Genomic DNA, 21,393 nt, shown 5'->3' on the forward strand with positions numbered 1-21,393 from the left:
GCTTTTATGTGGGGTGCCTAAGGGTCCAGTCTGTCTCCTCTCCAAGGTAACATCTACATCAGACATGTCAAACACAAGGCCTGGGGGCCGGATCCGGCCCGCGAAATGGTTTCATGTGGCCCGCAAAGCCATCCTGGAAACGATGAGGGAACGGCCCCCACTGCCTTGGCCCTGGCCCAGAGACTTCCTTCTGCCACAGACCCTCAGATCTGTCCCACTCCTACCCAGGACCCCATAGGCACCCTTGATGCAAATGATGTAGAGCTGGCCACACCCACCCAGTAGGCCACACCCACCCTGGCCATACCCACCCGGCCCCCTGAGGGCAACCGCAATGAGGATGCGGCCCACAATGAAATTGAGTTTGACACCCCTGATCTACATGAAACCAATGGATGGAATCATTTGGTGCCATTAGGTCCAGTATCCTCAGTATGGTGACAATATTGTTACATATTTCAACTTCTTGCCAGGCAAGTGATGCTATTCAGGTGTTGCTCACTGGCTGAAGGCTAGAAGAGTCTGGAAGGGGAGAAACCAAATAGACCGAGCTCATTCCATGTCCCTTTCCTCAAAAGTTGTCATCTGGTACTATCTTGGACTTATCCTTTCTCCATAGCCACCTAACCCTTTGGAATAGTCTTTCATCTGAAATTCAAGTCTCCTAACCATTTAGCCTTTTGGAAGGACAGGAAGACTTGGCTATTTCTCCAAGCATAGCACTAGAATGGGGTTGAGCCAGGGAATCAGTAATATAGGTGATTCTACCGGAGCAGTGAGACTTTCATATGTACGGAAATGGAAAGAGTTACACATTCCCAGAATTGTGAACTTAATGGATTTGTCAGAGATGGCAAAACTGACTGCTTTCATTAAAGAAAAGACTTTGCCGAGGTTTATATCTACTTGGAAACCACTTTTGGACTTTTTGCTTGAAAAGGAAAGATGGAATTTTAACTGTAGGGTTTGATAGAACTGTTTGTGATTATAGAAGTACTATGTATTATGGTTAACGTTAAGATCATTTTATGCATTTGATGCGTGTATCTGTACTGAAGAAAGTCAGAAGTTACTCTTTTCTTTATTTTTCTTCTCTTTTTCTGCAACCCCAATTTTGTTTCTTCCCTTACCTGCTTTTTCTTTGTATTTTATCTTTTGTTAAAATTTAAATGTCTTAGAAAAAAATGGGTGATTCTGATGCCTTGGTGGGAAAAGTAGGAAAGTGTTTTTATGTTTTTACCAGTTGTAGCCTAAGTTCATTTAGTGAGATAGGTAGCCATGTAAGTTCTTTAAATAAGTAAATTTCTGAATGCAGACTACCCACATCCGGTCATTGGAGTGTCATATTTAAAACATCAAATTTCAGATGGCAATGAAGACCTAGCTCAAAATGCAGATACAATTTTGAGTCAAATCAATCAGCTCTACTGTATTAACCAGTTTCATTGCCCTTTTATGCAATGAATGGATCATGAAGGAAATTCAGTGCTCCATGCATGCAACCTGTGTGAGTTGGCAACTTGGTTTCAGATGGGGCTGCTAATTTTCAATGTTGTTGTTAAAGGAAAACAAGCTGTGTCTGCTCCTTTTTTTATCTTTAGATAGATAAAAGTCCAGAAGGTCAGTTTGCACAACTTATGGCTTTACCAAGCACCCTGCAGCAAAAAATAACTTCTCTCAGGGATCCTCCAGGGAAGAACAGAGATGTGGAAGAAATTTTATTACAAGTCGCCCATGACCCTGACTGTAGATTTGTGGTACACCAAGGTAGGTTTTAATAATTTGTTTGCAGAAGTGAATGTTTTAGAATCAGTCTTGTATATAGTAGCTTCAGAATTCATAGTATTTAAACTTTGGTGTGTATTTTTTTTAAAAAAATCCTATGTGGCTGGAAATGGGCAGTGGTATCAAAGCTGATGATGTAATTGATACTTTTTGTGTCAGACCATTTTAGAATCTATAAAGACTAATTCAAAATGCTGTGCTCTTATGCCAAAGCTTAGTCATGCCTAACAAGCTTATCTCCATATATTTTTCCTACAATTTCTACTTCCACATTCCCTCTTTCGGGTTGTTTGGCTCACAAACCACTTACCATAGAACATGCAGAACTATCACTGGGTGTGTCCCATTCATTAGTTGCATCATTCATTGGGCCTTGGCCAATGGCCACCTGAATAAACTATAGCTCCTCAAGCAAAACTTGTGGGCTGAACCTGGGAGCTAGTTGTGTCCATAAAGTACTTCGAACTTCGAGCTCTGTGCCCGGGGCGGAAGTTATGAACATACTTGAATGATCTCACTCTATTAAATGCACAAAATGATTACCTACCATGTTAATGTTCTGATAAGTCTATATACTGTAAAAGGAAAAATTAATTATCCCTATGGGTTCCAGGTAGAGGGAGGTGACCCAAAGGAGAAATCCGAGAAATATGATGATGTGTTTAACAAGAAAAGGGAACTAGGATGGAAGTGGGATGGCTACTGGATGGCACCAGAATACTAGAGGTGGGCACAATGCTAAGGTATAAAACCTGCTTCAAAGATTTGGGTGTTGCCTCTTGGCTCAGCTGTCATACTTAATGACCACTAGTCCACGTGGTCCTTATTGCAATAGGTTGTTGAAATGTAAGTATTGAATTTGTGTGTCAAATTTAAATAAACCTCTGGATCCTAAAGTGAGAATGTTGTTGTGTGTTGTCTCTTGTTTCTCTTTAACAAGTTTTCCCCCTGACAATATCACACCACTCTGCATGAAAGTACATGCATTCTTATTTTTGGCAACATGTTGGTTTTTTAGAAACCTGAGTTTGGTAACTCTTTGATTGTAAAAAAATAATCCCTATTTCAGGGGATTTGGCTCAAACGTCACTTATAATATGCAGAACTATCACTGGATATATCCCATTCACTGTTCCTTGGGTCTTAGTCAATAACCTATAGGTCCTCAGGGTTGAATTTGTGGGATTTAGGGCATAACTAAATCCCTGACCTTGGGATTTAGTTATGCCCAGTGACGGACTTAGAATTCCAGCTCTCAGCCTTATTTTCTCATTATCTTTTTTTTAATTGAAAAGTTTTAAAATACATTTTATCTTTAACAATCCCCCCTACCCCCCCTACCTATCCCTCCCTACCCCTCCCCCCCTTTCCCCCCTCCCCCCCCACTTCCCAGAGCTAAGTACAGGGTATAAAAATAAAAAACAATCATAAACATCCGTAGGCTACCAACAATAAATTCTTAAATCTATCACTCTCTAGCTCATATAAGATAACTACAAACAGTACTAATATTACAAATATAGAAAAAAAAAGAAAATAGAAAGGAAGACTTATTCAAATGCTAAATGAAACTTTTTAGTCCCATATTTTTTCTGGATATATTCAATCCATTTTCTCCACTCCATAATATAACGTTCTTGTGAATGATCTTTCAAATAAGCCGAGATTTTTGCCATCTCTGCCAGATCAGAAACCTTTAAAGTCCATTCTTCTATAGTCAGCAATTGCTCCTTCTTCCAATATTGACCTATTAAAAGTCTTGCTGCTGTAATTAAATTCAACATCAACTTAGTGTCCACAACAGTAGCATCTGTAATTATGCCCAACAAAAACAATTGCGGACAAAACTTTATCCTTTGCTTGAAGATCTTCTGCATAATCCACCAAATTTTTATCCAAAAAGCCTTAACCCTTTTGCAGGTCCACCATATGTGAAAATATGTTGCATCTTCACCACCACACCTCCAACATTTTGGCTGATAGTTCGGATACATACTTGCAAGCTTTTTTGGATCTAAATGCCATCTATAAAAACATTTTATAAAAGTTCTCTCTTAGGTTTTGAGCTTGTGTAAATTTTACGTTCCTCACCCACTATCTTAAGTACTATCACTGTGGGGTTTGCAAAGCAGGATATTATACAACACAGCCATAGTTGTCAGGAAAGTTACCCTGGGAAGGTCACCAGCAAACCATCTAGTCTGGTTATATTAAATGATTTCTATTAATATAGGGCAAAGAGGTGGACAATTTGCTTGGAAAATTTTAATCAGCTATCTGTCTGCCTTTTACTCTCTTGACTAATTAGATTAACTAATTAAACTATAATTAGTTTCAGCTGAAGGGGATTTCTGGGTGGGTCCTGCAAGTAATTGCTGCCAGTTTGACAGCAATGGCCCCCAGTTTCTCTGACTGAGACATACCTTAAGAAATATTTGCTTGATCCTGATGACTATCACAGCATTCATCCAGTCACACATGTCTCCTTTGGGGGAAAAGATTCAGTTTCAGGTGTCTGAAGATTCTCAATCATCCAGGACACGGTTGTCCCAAAAGTGCTTTTCCCAAAAGGCAACTGGACTTCCTTAGTTTTTTTCTTTGAAAAATTTTGCTTCAGTTCAGAACTGAAGAAGCTTCTTGGATAAGAAGCAAAATGTATTCAAAGTAAAAAAAAACCCAAGAAAGTCCAGTTGTCTTTTGGAAAGAGCTTCTTTGGTTCAGTTTCAGGATTCTTAAATGAATTTATAAAAAGGACTTAGTACAGAAATCATTGCATTGCCAGCCTGTTTTTTTCTGCCTTTCTGGGTAACTTTTGTGTAAAGGCCACTGTCATTTATTAGATTGCCATTATGTTGGAGTTGGGAGGTGATGTAGTTTGGAATTCTAAAATAGAACAGTAAATAGATTCTTAATCCAGAGGGATTAAGCACACTATAGTCAAAATAGAGAAGCTAGTCAAACCAAGCTTCAGTGGTCCAGATGTGTGATTTGAATCAGCGTTCAAGGAAGGTAAAGACAAGACCACCAACAGCCGTTCGCTGTCTCAGTGGATAGCTTTTTAGACTATTTCAAGCCCAGCTGGGGTGTATGACTCTTGATTAGACTGCAGAGCTCCTTAGGAATAATAGTAACTCCTGAGTAGACCACTTTTCCCACAAGATTCTTCCCTGCATCTTTGTCCTTTCATGTTTGCTGCATTTTATTATGCTATCTATGCAGGTGCTGTTGTGGGCTTGGGTGGTTAGATGAGCGAATCTTGTTTGGAGTCAAAGGAAACAGGCCCAGGCCTGCAGGTTGTTAGTTCTTCCCTAATCCTGTACCGGCAAGAGCTTGGCCGTTCGGATTTAGTGGTTTTCACTGCCACTTTTGGCGCGCTCTCTTTTTTTCTGAGCATGAGCCGTCCGAACGGGCTACCACAAGACCCTCCAGGTGAGAGTAATTTTAGCTGGTAAAATGCGATGAGTTCCTATTAAGGAAAGTGAGGCATGTTGCTGTTCTTATGAGGCAACTTGACCAGGACTATCAGACATAGGGCTACAACAATAACAAAGGCCACTGAATGACCAAAGAGAGTTTTCTCTATTTCTTTGCTGCTATATAGTATTTTTTAACCATATACTACTCTAGGATCTCTTAGGGAAGAACCTGCCTCGTAATACGTCGAATTAATAACAAGATGTGGTTAATAACTTCATCAGAAATAGAAAACAGCCGTGACTGGCTGCAGGGGAAAACTTGAATTTTATTTGTGAAGATCACTTCCTTACACAGAACAGTATTTGAATGTTCATTTATTATAATGTATAATATATTTAAAAATATTGGAGTAAACATGTGAATCTCCCCAACAAAATAAAAATATACAGTGTTTGGTGGGATACTCACCCGGTTGTTCTGCCAAATGTGGTTTAATGTGTTTCTAGAATATTTAATGTTTAACCCCTTTTTAAAAAATAATCCCAAGAATAACATCTGACTCTGTTTATTTTCTCCTTCTCTCCATGCCTCCTCCTCCTATTCCTTCTCCCCCCCAGGTATTTCAAGAATTGTGGGATTGTCCAGCCTAATTCAGAGTGCTAAAACCACCCTAACAGCTGGTAAGAACTTGTGTGCAGTGTTTTTCCAGATAAATCTTGTATTCAAACATACAAAAGTGTTTTTGCAAAAGAAAAGGCTGAAAATGAATAAAAAATTATCAACAGAGACCAATGATTCAGATTGTTTAAAATGCTAATACTGTTGCTTTCTGCATCTTCCAAACCGGACTACCATGTTTTCCCAAAAATAAGACCTACCCCGAAAATTGAGTTTGGGGGTTGGGCCTAATATAAACCCTATCCCCAAAATCCCTACTTAAGCCACCTGCCCATTCGTTCACACCGTTGGTTGCTGGACACGAAGCAGGGGGAAGGGGGGAGGCAGGGGAAGCTACCGCACACCCCCCACAACCGCTTACCTTGCTGAAGGGCCCATGCAGCCAGGCCTACCATGTACCAACACCCGTCGCACGTCGCCTGTTCGGCTTCTCCTATTTTCTCCTCCCTCCTCCTCTGAACAGCCCTTTTCTCCCGGTACTGCTTTTTCAGTCCCAGATCTTGGTTTGTCTGGAGCATGTGCAGAAGGTCTTTGGAAACGAATCCCCGTAATGATCGGGACTCTGCTTGTCCGTGGAGCTTCTTCAGAGCAACCCAGCTTCTCCCTCAACCATTTCTTGGAAGCTAGGTCCATTCTGCATTTGCCCTGCCTGCCTGTCGCCTCCTTAACACACCCAGATCTGCCCTGCGAAGCAGCCTTGAAGTCACCCAGGAAATTTCAGGCTGTGCGGGGACTGAATCCGAGTTTTGCTCCTAAGCTAACTTCTTCCATGCCCGGTTGATCTTCATTTCTTGGGAGGCCGTCATGCTGCCAGACCACTTCCTTTCCCTCTCCTCCTGCCCTAAAAATCAGCATGCACCTGCCTACCTCGGTGACAATGGTGTTGTCTTGTACCGGTAGTACTCTCGACTGAACTCCCAGCCATCCAGGTACTTCTCTTGCCCTACCTGGCTGAGATTGACAGGTTCCCGGCGGAGAGGTTGACCAGGGCCTTGAGGCAATAGTGGCTGCAGAGGCTCCACACCTAAGTGGGTGCGGGCACATGGGGCAGGTCCCCCTGACCTCCCAAGTCTTGCAGTGGCACCATCCTGCCGCGAGTGGCCAAATGCAGCCACAGAAGGGGGCGGCATGGAAGTCCTTGCTCCTGCGGCAAGGTACCAGTAAGTGGAGCATGTGGGGCAGATCTCCCCCCACCTGCCAAACCTTGCAGAAGTGGCACCATCCTGCCATGAGCGACCTACCATTAAAGCGGCCACAGAACTAGTGGGGAAGCCTGGCTGCGGTGTGGGAGCCTACAGCATGGTACCAGTAAGTGCAGCACGTGAGGCAGATTCCCCCCTCCCCACTTGCCAAGCCTTGTTTTACCGGTAGTGGTACTGGCGTGATGCACACATAGCATCCTGCCCTGCCACAAGCAGCAGAAAGCAGCCACATAACAAGTGGGGTGGCGTAGGGAGAGTGCCACTGCAGGGCAAAACAGTTGATCAGGGAAAGAAAAAATTAAGACCTACCCTAAAAATAAGACCTAGTGCCTCTTTTGGAGGCCAAAAAAATATAAGACTGGGTACCAAGCAAGCTATAAGCAATTATTACCTGCCATTGAGAGCCCCCATTCTAATCTCTCAGTTTTGGGGCCTTTCTTTGTCTTTGTTAACAAAGCTGCTGTGTGTTATTAAACTACTGAAAAATAATTCTGCATTTATTGGTTAAGGTGATAGGTCATATGAGTTAATGAGTTATTAAGCTAGGCACTGTGTGATCTAATAAATTGTAGTTCTAAAAAATACTTCAAGTATTAAACACTTAACTCGTAGCTTTAATTGCAGTTATTTTAGTTTGTTTTTTGCTTTTGTATGTTGCTTGTTCATGTGGGTTTTTCAAGCCTTCTCTAGATAGAACACTCCTAAAACGGCAAAACTGTGCCTAAACTTTACGATGGCAGCTATATTTATTAGAGCAGTGAAAGTAGTAATGTTTCAACAGTGTGTGGTAGTAAAACCACATATTGCTGATAGTATGACACGTTCCTAGTATAATTTGGGCAAAATGTTTTTTTAAAAAAACATTTTGCAAAACTTTCTTAAAATCTAAGCTTATAAAAAACTGTTGTCTGCTGAGATCGGAATTCTTTCCAACTCTTTGCAGAGACTGAATTTGAAACTTATATATACAGTGCAAATATCTTTTAATCGCAGAACTGCAATACTTTCCCAGCTGTAACGTTTTCCATGGGATTGAAGTTAGAGCTTCTCATAAGGAGAACGGGGTCTGCTGCCAATAACACGGGTCACGATTTTGCATTTCTCCTGTCCCCTCTGTAATGGGTAGGACAGTTTCATTTAACATCCAAATCCTGAGCTATTTCCCAGTCATTAGCAATAACTGATAGGAAACAAGAGATATAATGGCCACAGATAAGTCAGTCCACATCTTACTGGGAGCGCGAGATGCCCGGGAAAGCAAGACACGGCATTCCTTTTTCTAGAAATATTACAGCCCTGCATTGAGAGGACTTAAACGTTTTCAGTATTAAATTTTTGTTGGGATAAAATATTTTTCTTTCTTCACTGTATGTCCATGTAGAAGCTAGTTTTTTTTTTCATCTTTTACTGTCATCCTTAATTTTATCAACAAAGAGAGGAAGCATATAAAAATGAGAATGTTGTGCTTTTTTATTGCTTGGTCTTCCTGGTTTATGAATATTATGAAGCTCTTTTGGTCAAGTTTCTAATAGTCTGCAGTGCTTTCTGTGATGAACTGATTTCAGTTGAGATAATTCTTCCCATGTCTGCCACTTCAGCCAGTTCCTAGAACCTGCATAATGGAGCATTAGCCCTGTGGTCAAAACTTGTTAATTGGTAGGAATCCCTGTATAACCTGAATCTGGATAGTTAACTCATTCTGATTTACTGATAAGTTGAATGGCCTCTCTGCATCAATGCAATGACTGTAGCAGTGCAGATGTTTTAAGATATAAGCCCAATTAAGTTTGACTGTTGTGTGGGTGTTTTTCATATATTTTGCTGTGAACAGAGATACAGGTTTAACCACTTAGCCATCCTTCTCTTGTTACAGCTGTAATTCTTCTAATGAGGCTTTGAACTAGCACAGACCTGCATGACTATTATTTTTCATGTTACATTATCCACCCATCTCCTACACCCCTTTTCCTCTTTCCCACACAGACTTTATTCAGATTTTAATGGCAGCAGGCTTGAGGCAGTATCTTCAGGCCAGACATTACGTTAGTAATTTGCCTTTCATCTCTCTAGTCTCACCAGCTACCAAAATCTCAGCAGGATTCTGAATGGGGTTGGTAAGTAGATCCTGCTAGGTTGTAAATGTTAAATGTTGCTGCGCTGCCATGCAGCAGTTACCTCTCAGTCAGATACCTGGATCTATAAACCTGAGTCATCACCTGTGGACGTATAGGTGAAATGGTCCTTGCTAAGTTCTCCAATGCACACAGACCATCTAGGGCAGGGGTGTCAAATTTGCAGCGTCATGTGACGTGTCGCGACGTATCGTGACTTTTTTGCCATTGCCAGCAATGGGGTAGGCGTGGTTTCGCTATGATGCATCCGGCCCACGGGCCAGCAGTTTGACACCCCTGATCTCGGGTTTATTATGTAGCTGGCAGGTTCTGCTTGCAAACAATGGTAAAAAATACAAAGGCCTTCAACCATTTAACAGGATTGCCTTTCATCTTGCACAGCCCATGTGGCTTTAAACTAGCTTGATTCCTATTTTTTTGTTTACTTTTAGAGGCCCTATTTAGCTCTTCAAGAAAAAAAAAGCCTGTATGTTTTCTAAAATCTGTGGCAAGACGTTGGGTCTGGTTTCTATTAGCAATGGCATCATCCATTGATTTATTTTTCTTCTTGCTCTTATGGCATATAAGGCTCTGAAATGCTTGCAATTTAGATGTTTCACAAAAAAGAATACATTTGGCAACCTTATGTGAAATAAAATAAGCTTTCTCATATTTGCAGTAATGATCTTGTGTCAGGTATAGCTTTTTGTGAAAAGCATACATTCCTATGGATCTTGAGTATGAGTGTGGGAGCAAGGGGTTAGGAGGAGAAATGGACAGATATGCATTTGTACATGCACACATACACATATACACAAAAGTGTATATCTATACATATATAAATATAACTATATATAACTATATTTGTCTAGATCAGGGGTCAGCAACCTGAAACCGTGAAAGAGCCACTCGGAACCGGTTCCCTCACAAAAGGAGCCTTGGTGGAGCAGTGGGCTAATGCCTCCTTAAGTAACACCAGCTGCCTGCAATTAGTGCAGGTTCGCATCCCACCAGGCTCAAGGTTGACTCAGCCTTCCATCCTTCCGAGGTAGGTAAAATGAGGACCCAGATTGTTGGGGGCAATTAAGCTGACTTTGTAATAATGCTGCTTGGAGGGGGTGTGAAAGCCCTAATAAGCAGGCATATACATAGAATGAAGGCTACTGCTAAGCTTGTAAGCCGCCCTGAGTCTTCGGAGAAGGGCGGGATATAAATGGAATTTTAAAAAAAAAAGGAAAAACTGGGAGCCGCAAAAAATGTGTGCACATGCGCATACATGCGCGCATGCACAGAACAGGGTTTGACTGAAGAGTGGAACCAAGGTGAGATATGCACCTACCCTGCATATTTGAATTGATTGGTTGAACTTTTTTAGTCCCACTTTTTTTTTTGAACTGCACATGGCAGAGGACTGGGAGCCGCAGGAGATGGCTGACCTGAGCCGCGGGTTGCAGACCTGTGGTCTAGATAAAAAATCAAGACAAGGTTGTTTCTGATGTTATCCCGAATATAGCACCAGTACTGAAGAGGAAATGCTTCATTCTCTGTATGTATGTATGTATATAAATATATATGCATTTCCTCTCCAATACTGGTGCTATGTGCAGGATAACATCAGAAACAACCTTGTCTAGATTCTTTATTTTATTTATTCCCTTTCATTTGCTTAGTCTCATTCTTGTACATCTGGTTTGTGACCTCTCCCATTTTATGAAAGATTCTGCAAAATTACTTCAGAAGTGTCCACCCAAAGGTATTGAGGGTGTCACATATCTAATATCCTTCTCTTCTGAAAGATGGGAGTTCTCCACTTTATGAGTTCTGAGGATGGATGTCCTCTTCCCTAAAGAACAATTCAGATGAAGAGGTCAAAGGATTTGAAGGAAAAGAATCGAACTAACTGAACCGTCACAACAAATTTCAGCATAATATGATTTAAATTACATAGTGTGTCATATAAAGTATTGGATAAAAGATGTTGTTTTGTATATTACTCTGAGCATTAGAAGTTACAAAATAATTTCTTATATTCTTCAGGTATTAAAAGCTTGTCTGGTGGCCAAACCCCACGATAGACTATTCATGCCTAAAGCAAAGGATGTGTCTATATGAGGCAATACCAGATGGCCTTCACTTCTACCTGAAGCGGAAACCTTCCATAAGATAAATTTTTGCGTTGACCAAATGCAAAACAGTAGCTACATCAACATCAGGGAAAAAGCTACCTGCAGTCCTGCTGCACTTCATTAACTGAGAAGAGGGTTTATTTTTTATCGGAAACTTCTAAAAGGTGCCTCTGATGGGCTCGCTTTCCTTGAGGGGATTCCTGAATAGTTTATAATATTTACTTAGAAATATACTGGTTGAACAGGCATGGTTAGCTCCTAAAACAACATTGGTATCCAACAGCAGGCAGGCTAGAATCTAGGCATTCTTTCAACATCTAAACCTGTAATGTATGCCCCACCTGGATGAGGGGAATCTTGGACACTGTCCTTGGACAGATAATTTTTGAGAAAACATACACAGGAAGATACTCTACCAACTTTTTTAGAATGCAGTCAGAATCCAGGAACCTTAAGACAAATTAGGCTAGTGAGATTCTAGACTCTTTCTCCTTTGTCACATAAGCACAATAACACTGATCTTGCCCGCAGCTTAGTACGTGTTATGGTTGCTTGGCTATAAGTCACATTCTAAATCCATTTTTAGCAGTACAACATACATAGTGATATCCATAGTGAGGAAAATTCACTAGCTTGGAAGTAAACACTACAACAGGGTCTGTAATGAAATATTGTACTTCAGAGTGCTCTTGCTTAGACTGTAAATCAGCCAGTTATGTCTTCTTTCATAGTATTCTATTCCATTTTGCCTTTTTTCAACATTGCCCCCTGAACACATGCAGTTCTCCTTCTAAGAAAAGGTTGCTTTCTTTTTGTTCAATTTCCCAATTGTATTTTTTGTTCTGAAATAATCTTTATTTTCCCTTATTTGCCCAGACATTTGCTATTTGTATATAGAAGTTAACCTTTATTTTGTAGGCATGTGTGTGTGGTGAGAGAGAGGGAGAGATGTCCATGTGAGTTTTTATGCGTAGAATCAATTACTCCATAACTTCCATTTTGCTGGACTAAAACTTCAAGGTTCTCTCTCCATTTGTACTAGCCAATATTGGGAGTTATCATTTATAAGAGCAACATCTAAAAGGGCACGTTCCCTATCTGAGGGTTATGTAGACAATTATATAGACCAAGTGGCTTTGGATGGGTGGAGCTTCTAGTTCCAGGACTTGATCATTTTTAGTGCTGGATAGGATCGTAGTATCCCAGACAGACCTGCTACACAATCTAGGGATTCTGCTTGCTGAGCAGGTGGCAGTCATGGCTAGGAAAGCCTTTGTGGAACTTTGTCTTGTGCACCAGTTGTGTCCTTTTCTGAATCGGGAATCCTATGCTCAGTCACTCAAGCCCTGGTCATCTCACACTTGAACTGCAATGTACTATACCTGGAGATATCCTTGAACAGTATCTGGCAGCTTCAGCTGGTGCAGAACCTAGTTGCGCATGCAGTTCTTGGGCCTACTAGGGTGGCCCATGTTACACCATTGTTCTGTGAACTGGCTGTCAGTTTGCTTCTGGATCTAATTCAAGATGTTGGTTATCACCTTTAAAGCTGTTCACTGCATGAGTTCAGGTTCTCTGAGGAATCATTTCACCCCAATGGGACTAGCCCACCCCACCCATGCTGGCTGAAGGGCATGCTGGGTACATCGTGTGCCAAGGAATTTTGACTGGCAGGGTCCAGAAGAGCCTTTTCTGTCATAGCGCCAACATAAGAGTACATCCACTCTTTCGATCTTCCAAAAAAGCTTGAGATCATGGCTGTGCCAACTAACCTGGGCCCCAATATAATGTGGCATTTTGGAAGTGACTAATGAATTAGGTAACACCCCACCTTCCCGCTTCATCCCTCTCAGTCAGTTTTATTTTAACCAAACTTTAAAATTTAAATTTAAGATCTCTATTTTTTAATGTTTTAGACTTCATTTTAATTGAATGATTATAAGTCACCTCTAGCGAGATAATGGCATATAAGTTTAATAATAAAATAAAAATACTGCAGTTCCTAATATTGGAATTTTGCCAGAAGTGCTGGACATTACTTGTACTTTGGTATGCATTCAATTAGAGATAGAACTGTGGGGAAACTATCAAAATTAAGGCCCCTGCAGTAGTAAAAATTAAGGTGGGCAGAGGAAGAAAGAGTGAAGCTTCTAATGGAAAAGACAGAATTTTTGTTGCTGTTGTTGTCTTAGTAAAGAGCTCCCAAGGTGGTCAAAGACTGAAATGTATTGTAGACCCCAGATGGTGCTTACAACATTAGTTAGTCAAGTTAAAATGGAGGGAGTGGACAAAAGTGAATAGAAATACAAATAAGTCATGTTGTATTTACAGGTCAAAATTTATTCCTGTCCATAGGGATATCCCTCGTGGGATACGAATATGATCTTTCCATAGTGCTTAGGGCCTATGCTTATGTTCATTTTAATAAATATTGCTTTGCTTCATTTTAAGTGAACAAAATATTCTGTACTACATGCATAAAGCATTAATGGCACATAATAAATGAAACAGCAGCTGCTTTGTAAGTTTATATGGAAGTGAAAAATAGAATCAGACTGCTATATTAGAGTTAGATGTATCCTCAAAGGATGGGGATATGGTTTCATTTACATAGAATGAAAATAACAATAAGTTAGGAAGTGACAAAATGCAAAACTAAGAAGGAACTATTTTGGCAGTTCTGTACATATGCTATATAATTACACAGTAACACAAAAAAGCTGACTAAAATCTTGAAGATTTGCCTTCTTCTCTGGAGTCTGGACTCACGAGAGACAGCAGGGTAAGACTGAGAAACTAACCTTTTCAGAAATGTATTAAGAAGTACTTTAACAGATTAATGGGCCAATGACTCTTGTCAAATAGACTAAAGAGTTAATCATGAAATTGTAGAGTGATTTACCAGGTAATACAGAACACCATAATACAAAACTCCTGGGTAATTGATTAAAGTTATTCTTTGGCTTTCTAATGTATAAGTTGATATTAACAGAGAACAAGAATCAAGGGTGATCATGGAAAAGGAGAGCGTTTTTTTTAGTGTCACATAAAGTTACTTAATATGCATTAATGGTAGTAATATAAGCAATGGAAAGTCCAAATATAATCATTTACATTAATTTATAATAATTCGTAACATCAATTAAACCAGGAAAGCAACTTCCTGATAATAATACTGTATCTTAAAATAAAAATCTGTTACTTTGCATTTGAATAGTAAAAGAGTCTAAGCAATTTTGAATGTGAAAAAGTGTTTGATACCTCTGTGTAACTGCTGTAATCAATTATCACAATAAATTTTCTAATGAATTTATGCTTCAGTGCCCCGTGTAGCATCTCAGCAACCGGTGGGTTGACATAGCTAAATTTATGAATGTAGGGGATTGAATCCTAACCCATTTAAATTTTCCATCCATTATTTACATAATATTTTTTAATTTAAAGGGATGAAAAAGTCATTGATCTACAGCATGAAGAAGATGTACAAAATGTCAAAGGGATGGTTCAGAAAATCATGACATCTGTGAAGTTTTGAAAACCCTGATCTTGTGACTAAAGGATATTCTAATTCTGTTTTTTGCATCACTTTGGAAGACAAAGCATCTTTTTCAGTTTGGAGAAACTTTGTTGTATTATTTATTTTCAGACAATTTTTCAGGGAAAATAACAGATTAAGTTTAAATCCTTTTTTCCTGCTTCTTTGAAGATGGAATGATTTTCTCCTATACTTGTTAGCATTTTTCTAACTTTTTCGCAGACAGCTTGTTTTACAGGTGTTGTGCATGTAACATCTTCAAAATGTTTCCAAGGCCTTATATATATATTTTTAATCACATTTGGTTTAAGAGTTTTGTCATCCTTCTGTTTTTGCATCATTCACTTTACCAAGAACTTGTAATGGTCTTGTCGTATAGCTTAAGAAACGCTGATTAGCAATGCGCTGAATTCTTTTGCTTGTGGCACTTCTGCTGTGTAGACACACATATCAAGTAACTTTGAGAAAGGTCAAAGTTTGACGTGCTTTCCAGGCACAGTTGACATCAATATAATTCACAGCAAAATATTAGTGAGTAGGTCGTATTTCAAAACAAGGTCTGGTTATTGTTGAATTCCTGGGATTAATAATAAAATTGTCCTAAAGTTATTCATAACAAAACTGGAAACACGGATCACCAAAAGTACAATTTTTTATTAAAACTGAACTTTCGTCAGTTCCTGCTGACATTGTCAGAGTGTAAGCCAGGATTGGGAAGCACGCTCTTATAGTCCCTGTGAAGTCAACAGTTTAGCTAATGAGCGTGTTACGGGTCTGTTTGGCCCCTGCCCTCTCGCAATCAATTGCATCAATCCTATTTCTGTCAGGCTGGCTGATGTCTGTTTGAGTTTTGGCGCTCTGCCTCTCTCCACTCACCCTGCCCGCCGGGAGTGTTCGTCTTGCCACATTGCCCGAATGACTCTTCTGCATGCGATGCTGCTGTCTCGTCTGGTCACTCCTCCATTGTGCTGGCATCGCTGTCTGTGTGGGTCCGGTCCACCTCCTGCTCATCTCCTGCTGCGCTAATGTGTCGGCTCACACTATTGAGCACAACCATACGTTCAATTTTACAGAGGCCAGAGTCATTGCTCATGATACAACTAAGGACAGCCGCTTATTAACAGAGGCTTGGTTGTCCAATCAACACTCTGTCAACTGGCACATTGAGCTGTTACCAGCCTACCAGATGCTTCGCCAACATGAGTTATCATGCAGGAGGATTGAACTAATGAACCAACAATCCCTCTTCCCCCCGCCCCGGCATGAGCTGACACATTTTATAAAATCAGTGATCCTCATTACATGTGGATGAACTAAAAATCATCCTGCTTTAGCGTTAAAGGAAGTGAGAAATTAAGAATTGTAAAGTCTGATTTCCTTGTGTCCCAGGTGGCTAGTGCAATTTCATTGCCAAATGTAAGACAGAAATGACATTGGATAGGATGGGGGTTGGTTTTGCAATAGATTAATACTGTAGTTCTTCCAGTGGTTTGAATTGAAGGACTGCGTCATTAAGCTCTAGTATTAATTTATTGGGAAGATTGTATGGAAAAAGCGAGAGGGGGGGGGTAAAATTGATTTTTTTCCCAAAACTTTTAAGACCAACTTTTTATTAAAATGTGTGCTGATACGCCATTTCAAAGGGTAGCATCACTTCCTTCTCCCTGCTTTAACTTTAATTTTACCTAGTATATAAAGTTATACCTTGGCACTCGACTGCTTCAAAACTCATCAAATTTGGTATTCAACGGTTTTAAATCAGAAATCTTGTCCTGGTGCACATCTTTCTCCCAGTAGTTGACATGCAAGGAAGAACGTGCTGCTGTTGGCTACCTCATGACTATTTCTTCCATCTGAAATAATGGGTCAAGTGAGAAGTCATGTGGTTTTCTCATGAGTTACCCCGTTGGTTTTAGTATTTGGCACATCTTCTGGAATAGATTACTGATAAGGACCAAGGTACCACTAGTATATTTTGGAAGTTTGAATACACCATATAGGAATCTCCTCTTTCCTAAATTTCAACTTTTAGCAAATGGCATTGGATTTAGCCTGCTGGTTCCCTTAAACCTTTTGGGTTCACGGATTTTGTACCATAAATTTCAAACTGACAAATTTGAAGAGGGCTATTGGCTCGTGTTACATCTTTGTAAAAATTGTCATGATGCTAGAGTGTAATCAATAATTGTACTGTATATAAATGTGTTGAAGAAGAGTAAAACATATAATCTAAGTGATACTGCACATCAACCTACTTCGTCATATAAATGTAAAAGCTGCAGCTGAACCACAGTCAAGTTAATTGGACAAGATCTCCCAACACATATTTGTTTGAATGTTGAATCTTACAGATATTGTGACAAAAAACAAACCATTTTGTTTCAAACCAAAAACAAGTTAATTGGACAAGATCTCCCAACACATATTTGTTTGAATGTTGAATCTTACAGATATTGTGACAAAAAACAAACCATTTTGTTTTAAACCAAAAACAAGCCATTGTATCTTCAATTGACTGCAGTTTAGCAAAAAGAACAAATTGTGTTAGTTGTAGGAGTCAGAGAAAGTCTAAAGGACAAGGGATGGGAGGGGATATAAAAATGTGTGATTGAAACCCCACCTCCTTTTTAGGTATATGATGCAGGGGGAATCCTGAAGTGTATTTTACAGGATGAATAGATTCCAGCACAACATACCCCATTGTTTTTTTGCCCCAAATCTTGCCAATTCTTTCTCTGCCCTCTTATCAGGGAGTGATGCCTTTATCCCCATCTAGAAGAAACAATCCTGGGAACACACGGGCATGGACATGAAACCAGCTGTTCCATGTCCAGAGCAATTTTTGTGTGGAACGTTTTGCACATTCCTACAGCTTACATATTCAGTTGGAAACGCAAGGCAACCTAGTTGCTGTGCCAAAGGGAATTCACAATCGTTTATAAATAGATTTTTATTTTAGAAGTGTGAACAGACACATATATAAAATCACATTTGTATATTTTTATATCCAAGCATACTTGGAGTTCACATACCTATTTTCACAAAGGCAGCCAATGCAGGGCTTCAAGCAAATACACATATCCAGTCATAAAGACTGAAAGATTTACTTAAGCAGCCACTTTGGAATAGATTATTCTCATGAAAAATAAGGCTTAAAAATGTTAAAAGTAACTTGATTAGGTCTGTGAACCTTGAGATTTACCTCTACATCTCAGTAAAGACTTAGTTATAAGCAGAGCAGAGAGGGATGTGGTGAGAGAGAGAGAGAAGATAAGCGCAGTGTAATGGCTAATTAAGCACTTTATGTGCAGCAGATGTTCTATACAGAACTAAAATTCTAAAAGCAATGGTATTACAGGTGTTTTTATTATGTAGCTTGAATGCAGCTTTGACTATGTAAAGCAGGGTGTGTAACTTCCAAATTTATAATGTGGATAGTTTATTACAATTGTTGATGCCTTTGAAATACTGCTAGCCACTGTACAATAACCTTTTTAAGTGTCAGAGCTTAAGAAGGATTTTATTCTCTAGGAAGATTTTGAAAACCTTCCTGTTTTCCTACCTACCTTCCTTCTGAAAGTGATAGTACTTCAATCTGTTCAGGTTTTGATATAGTGCCAAGAATGAGTCATGATCTAAAGCTGTCCATGTTTCGAGTTTCTCCTATTTTTCTTAATGAAAATCACTCTGTTCAATTGTCGCATAAAAAATCAGAGAAAATATATTTATAAAGAAATGTACAAACACAAAAGAGATTATTGAAATATAGAGATTTGTCAAAAATGTATGTGATTAGTTGCATTGAAAATTCTCAAAATATGAAAGTTAACAGTGTTTACTGTGTGCTTTTTAACCATCCTTATTGCTAAATATATTCTATTCACGCATTTGGTAAAAACCTGTGTTGATCATACTGATGTATACTTGTACTTTCATTTTGTTGTTGTTCTGCTGGATTTCCTCCTACATTTAATATAATATACAAATTATTTTTTTCTCTGTCTGAATCTTCCACAATAAACTGAATGTGTTACAAATTGTTTCACATTGTCAGTCTGTAGGGATACTAGATATATCAGTAGATAAATCAATTGATAGAAATATGTATTTATTTTTCCATGGTTCCTTATCAGTATGAGTTGTTCATAGCTACTTCTGTAGCACAGAGCACATTTGGAATACAATAAACATACACAATACTTTGTACAGAATTGATCATCTGCTTTGGTGAAGAAAATGAAACAGCAAGTTCAAGAAAGATTTATTGTTCTCCACCTGTTCAGTTCCCATCTATTTTTTCCTCTGTTGAAGCAATATGCAGAGCATCACTGCAGGCTTGTTGCCTAAGGATGGTAGATATCTTAAGTTCTCAAGTATCTCCATTCTATATTTAGATTATTAGAATCTGAAAGTCAGCTGTTTTTCAGGCCCTGTGGCATATACCTATAAGAATCAATCAAACTTTCTGGCCAAGAATTCTAGTAGGGGTATAGAATGAAAACAAGAAACTCAACTTTATGCAGCACATAAACACACACTTCCTGTAACTAAAATTGCATTCCTGTGCCTAAATTCCTGAACTTAGAGCAGAAAGCTCATTAAAATCTCAGTGGTGTGCTGTGGCAATGGAGATAAAAATCTGTTCTTCACTTTTCCTTTAAATTTTGATCTACAAGTAGTCCTTGACTTACAACACTTTAGTGACTGTTCAAAGTTACAATGGCACTGAAAAAAGTGATTTATGACCATTTTTCACACTCATTACCCTTGTAGCATCTCCATGGACATGTGATTTACATTCAGATGCTTGACAACTGATTCACATTTATGATGGGTGCAGTGTCCCAGAGTCATGTGATCCCTTTTTGTGATCTGACAAGCAATGTCAATGGGGAAAGCAGATTCACGTAACAACTGTGTTACTAATTTAACAATTGCAATGATTTACTTAACAAATCTGGCCAAAAAAGTCATAAAGTGGAGAAAAACTCAAAACAAATTTCTCATTTAACAACATAAATTTTGGGCTCAATTGGGGCCATAAAGTGAAGACAACCTGTATTTCAGTTGGCTTTCATAGTCATGGGATCTATAAGGCCATATACTAGAAAGGCCTTTTACCATAGTAGTAGTACATATTTTGGAGAATTTACTTCAGATTCAAGTAGTTAAATTTTTGGCTTCAGAATATACTTTACACTTTGTTATCTTTAATCCTGTTTTGGTGCTTGTTACATTGGGCACTACTTTAAGAAAAGAAATCCTTTGTATTAGAAATAAGTACTCATGGACGCTAAGAAGTATATTTTAACATTAGAAGATAACAGTAAGTACTGTAAATGCGATTTTATACATCTGTGGTTTGGTGACATCAGATTAAAACTGTTATTTCAAAAGTTAAACAAAACCAGTCCTTTATTTGATTATTACCAAATAGTATTTCATACAGGTTGGGCTGCCTAATCTCAAACAAACAAAGTGTGTTAAAAGAAGAAGGCCAAAAAATTAATAAATGTAATCACAGGCTGTGAGTTTTTCTAACATGCTCAAGAAGTCATGGCCTTTATCACATATAACAAAGCTCTGGAGAAAATTCAGTTGGAGAATTTGAATTATACAGCTAAAAAGCTTGGCAAGCTAAAAAAAAAGGAAATCTGTGCACAATCTTATCCCTTCATAAGTGGTGAGAGGTCTTCATTATTAAATAAAATGTCACTTATTCCAATTGATTTAAGTAAAGGCTTAGAATAGCGTGCAAAATAGATTTCCCTTTAGGTATCACGTGAAACTGCTTATTCAGGTAAATTGTACTTCACATGGTGAGGATAATCAACTGAAGATGTTTTCCACCAATGTGCTGGAACTTCTTGGAGGCTTCTGCTGAGCCACAAACTCAGGTAGATTGCTCTACCAGTCTACCTAATAAATGGATTGCTTATATCTGGGGTAGGCAACCTCGGCTCTTTTATGACTCATGGACTTCAACTCCCAGAATTCCTGAGCCAGCATAGCTGGCTCAGGAATTCTGGGAGTTGAAGTCCATGAGTCATAAAAGAGCCGAGGTTGCCTACCCCTGGCTTATACCATTGATTCAGTGTATCTACTCGCTTCTTAAATTCATTTCCCACAATATTTGCTGTTTCACTTTAACTCTTCCTCTCTACTGTCTTTTCACAGTCTTAGTATATTAGCATTAAACTGATAATCCATTATTGCGTAAAAGGTTATTAGTTTCAGTAGTTTGGGTATTTCCATGTGTTCATTGTGTAGTTTCACATGAGTGCATAATAAAGTGGTATGAGCCATTATGTATCAGATTTGACTGTATTTTGAAATATCTCATGGAATGGAGATGTTGGAAGATAAGCCACATCTTAGACAGACCCTTATGTAAGTTTGCCTAGAGTCTAGACATTTGTTATATACTCATCAGCATGTTCAAAGAGCAAAGTTCATGCTAGGACGTAACAGACAAAAGCTATGTCTGCATATGTGTGCATGTGCACAAATGCCTTTAAGACAGTGCTGACTTCTGGTGG

General features: G+C 39.1%; 1 protein-coding gene across 1 annotated transcript in view; it reads left to right on the forward strand.

Moving 5' to 3' along the window:
• Nucleotides 1-18,883, forward strand: part of TAMM41 (TAM41 mitochondrial translocator assembly and maintenance homolog) — a 32,156-nt gene extending 13,273 nt beyond the window's left edge. Inside the window, exons 6-8 of the mRNA XM_083352674.1 lie at nucleotides 1,602-1,767; nucleotides 5,820-5,882; nucleotides 14,764-18,883. Of these exons, the coding sequence (XP_083208800.1) occupies nucleotides 1,602-1,767; nucleotides 5,820-5,882; nucleotides 14,764-14,837 (303 nt within the window). The 3' untranslated portion in view covers nucleotides 14,838-18,883. The remainder of the gene's footprint in view (nucleotides 1-1,601; nucleotides 1,768-5,819; nucleotides 5,883-14,763) is intronic.
• Nucleotides 18,884-21,393: the final 2,510 nt, after the last annotated feature.

The sequence above is a fragment of the Vipera ursinii genome, assembly GCF_947247035.1.
Source record: "Vipera ursinii genome assembly, chromosome: 2".
Taxonomy (NCBI): domain Eukaryota; kingdom Metazoa; phylum Chordata; class Lepidosauria; order Squamata; family Viperidae; genus Vipera; species Vipera ursinii.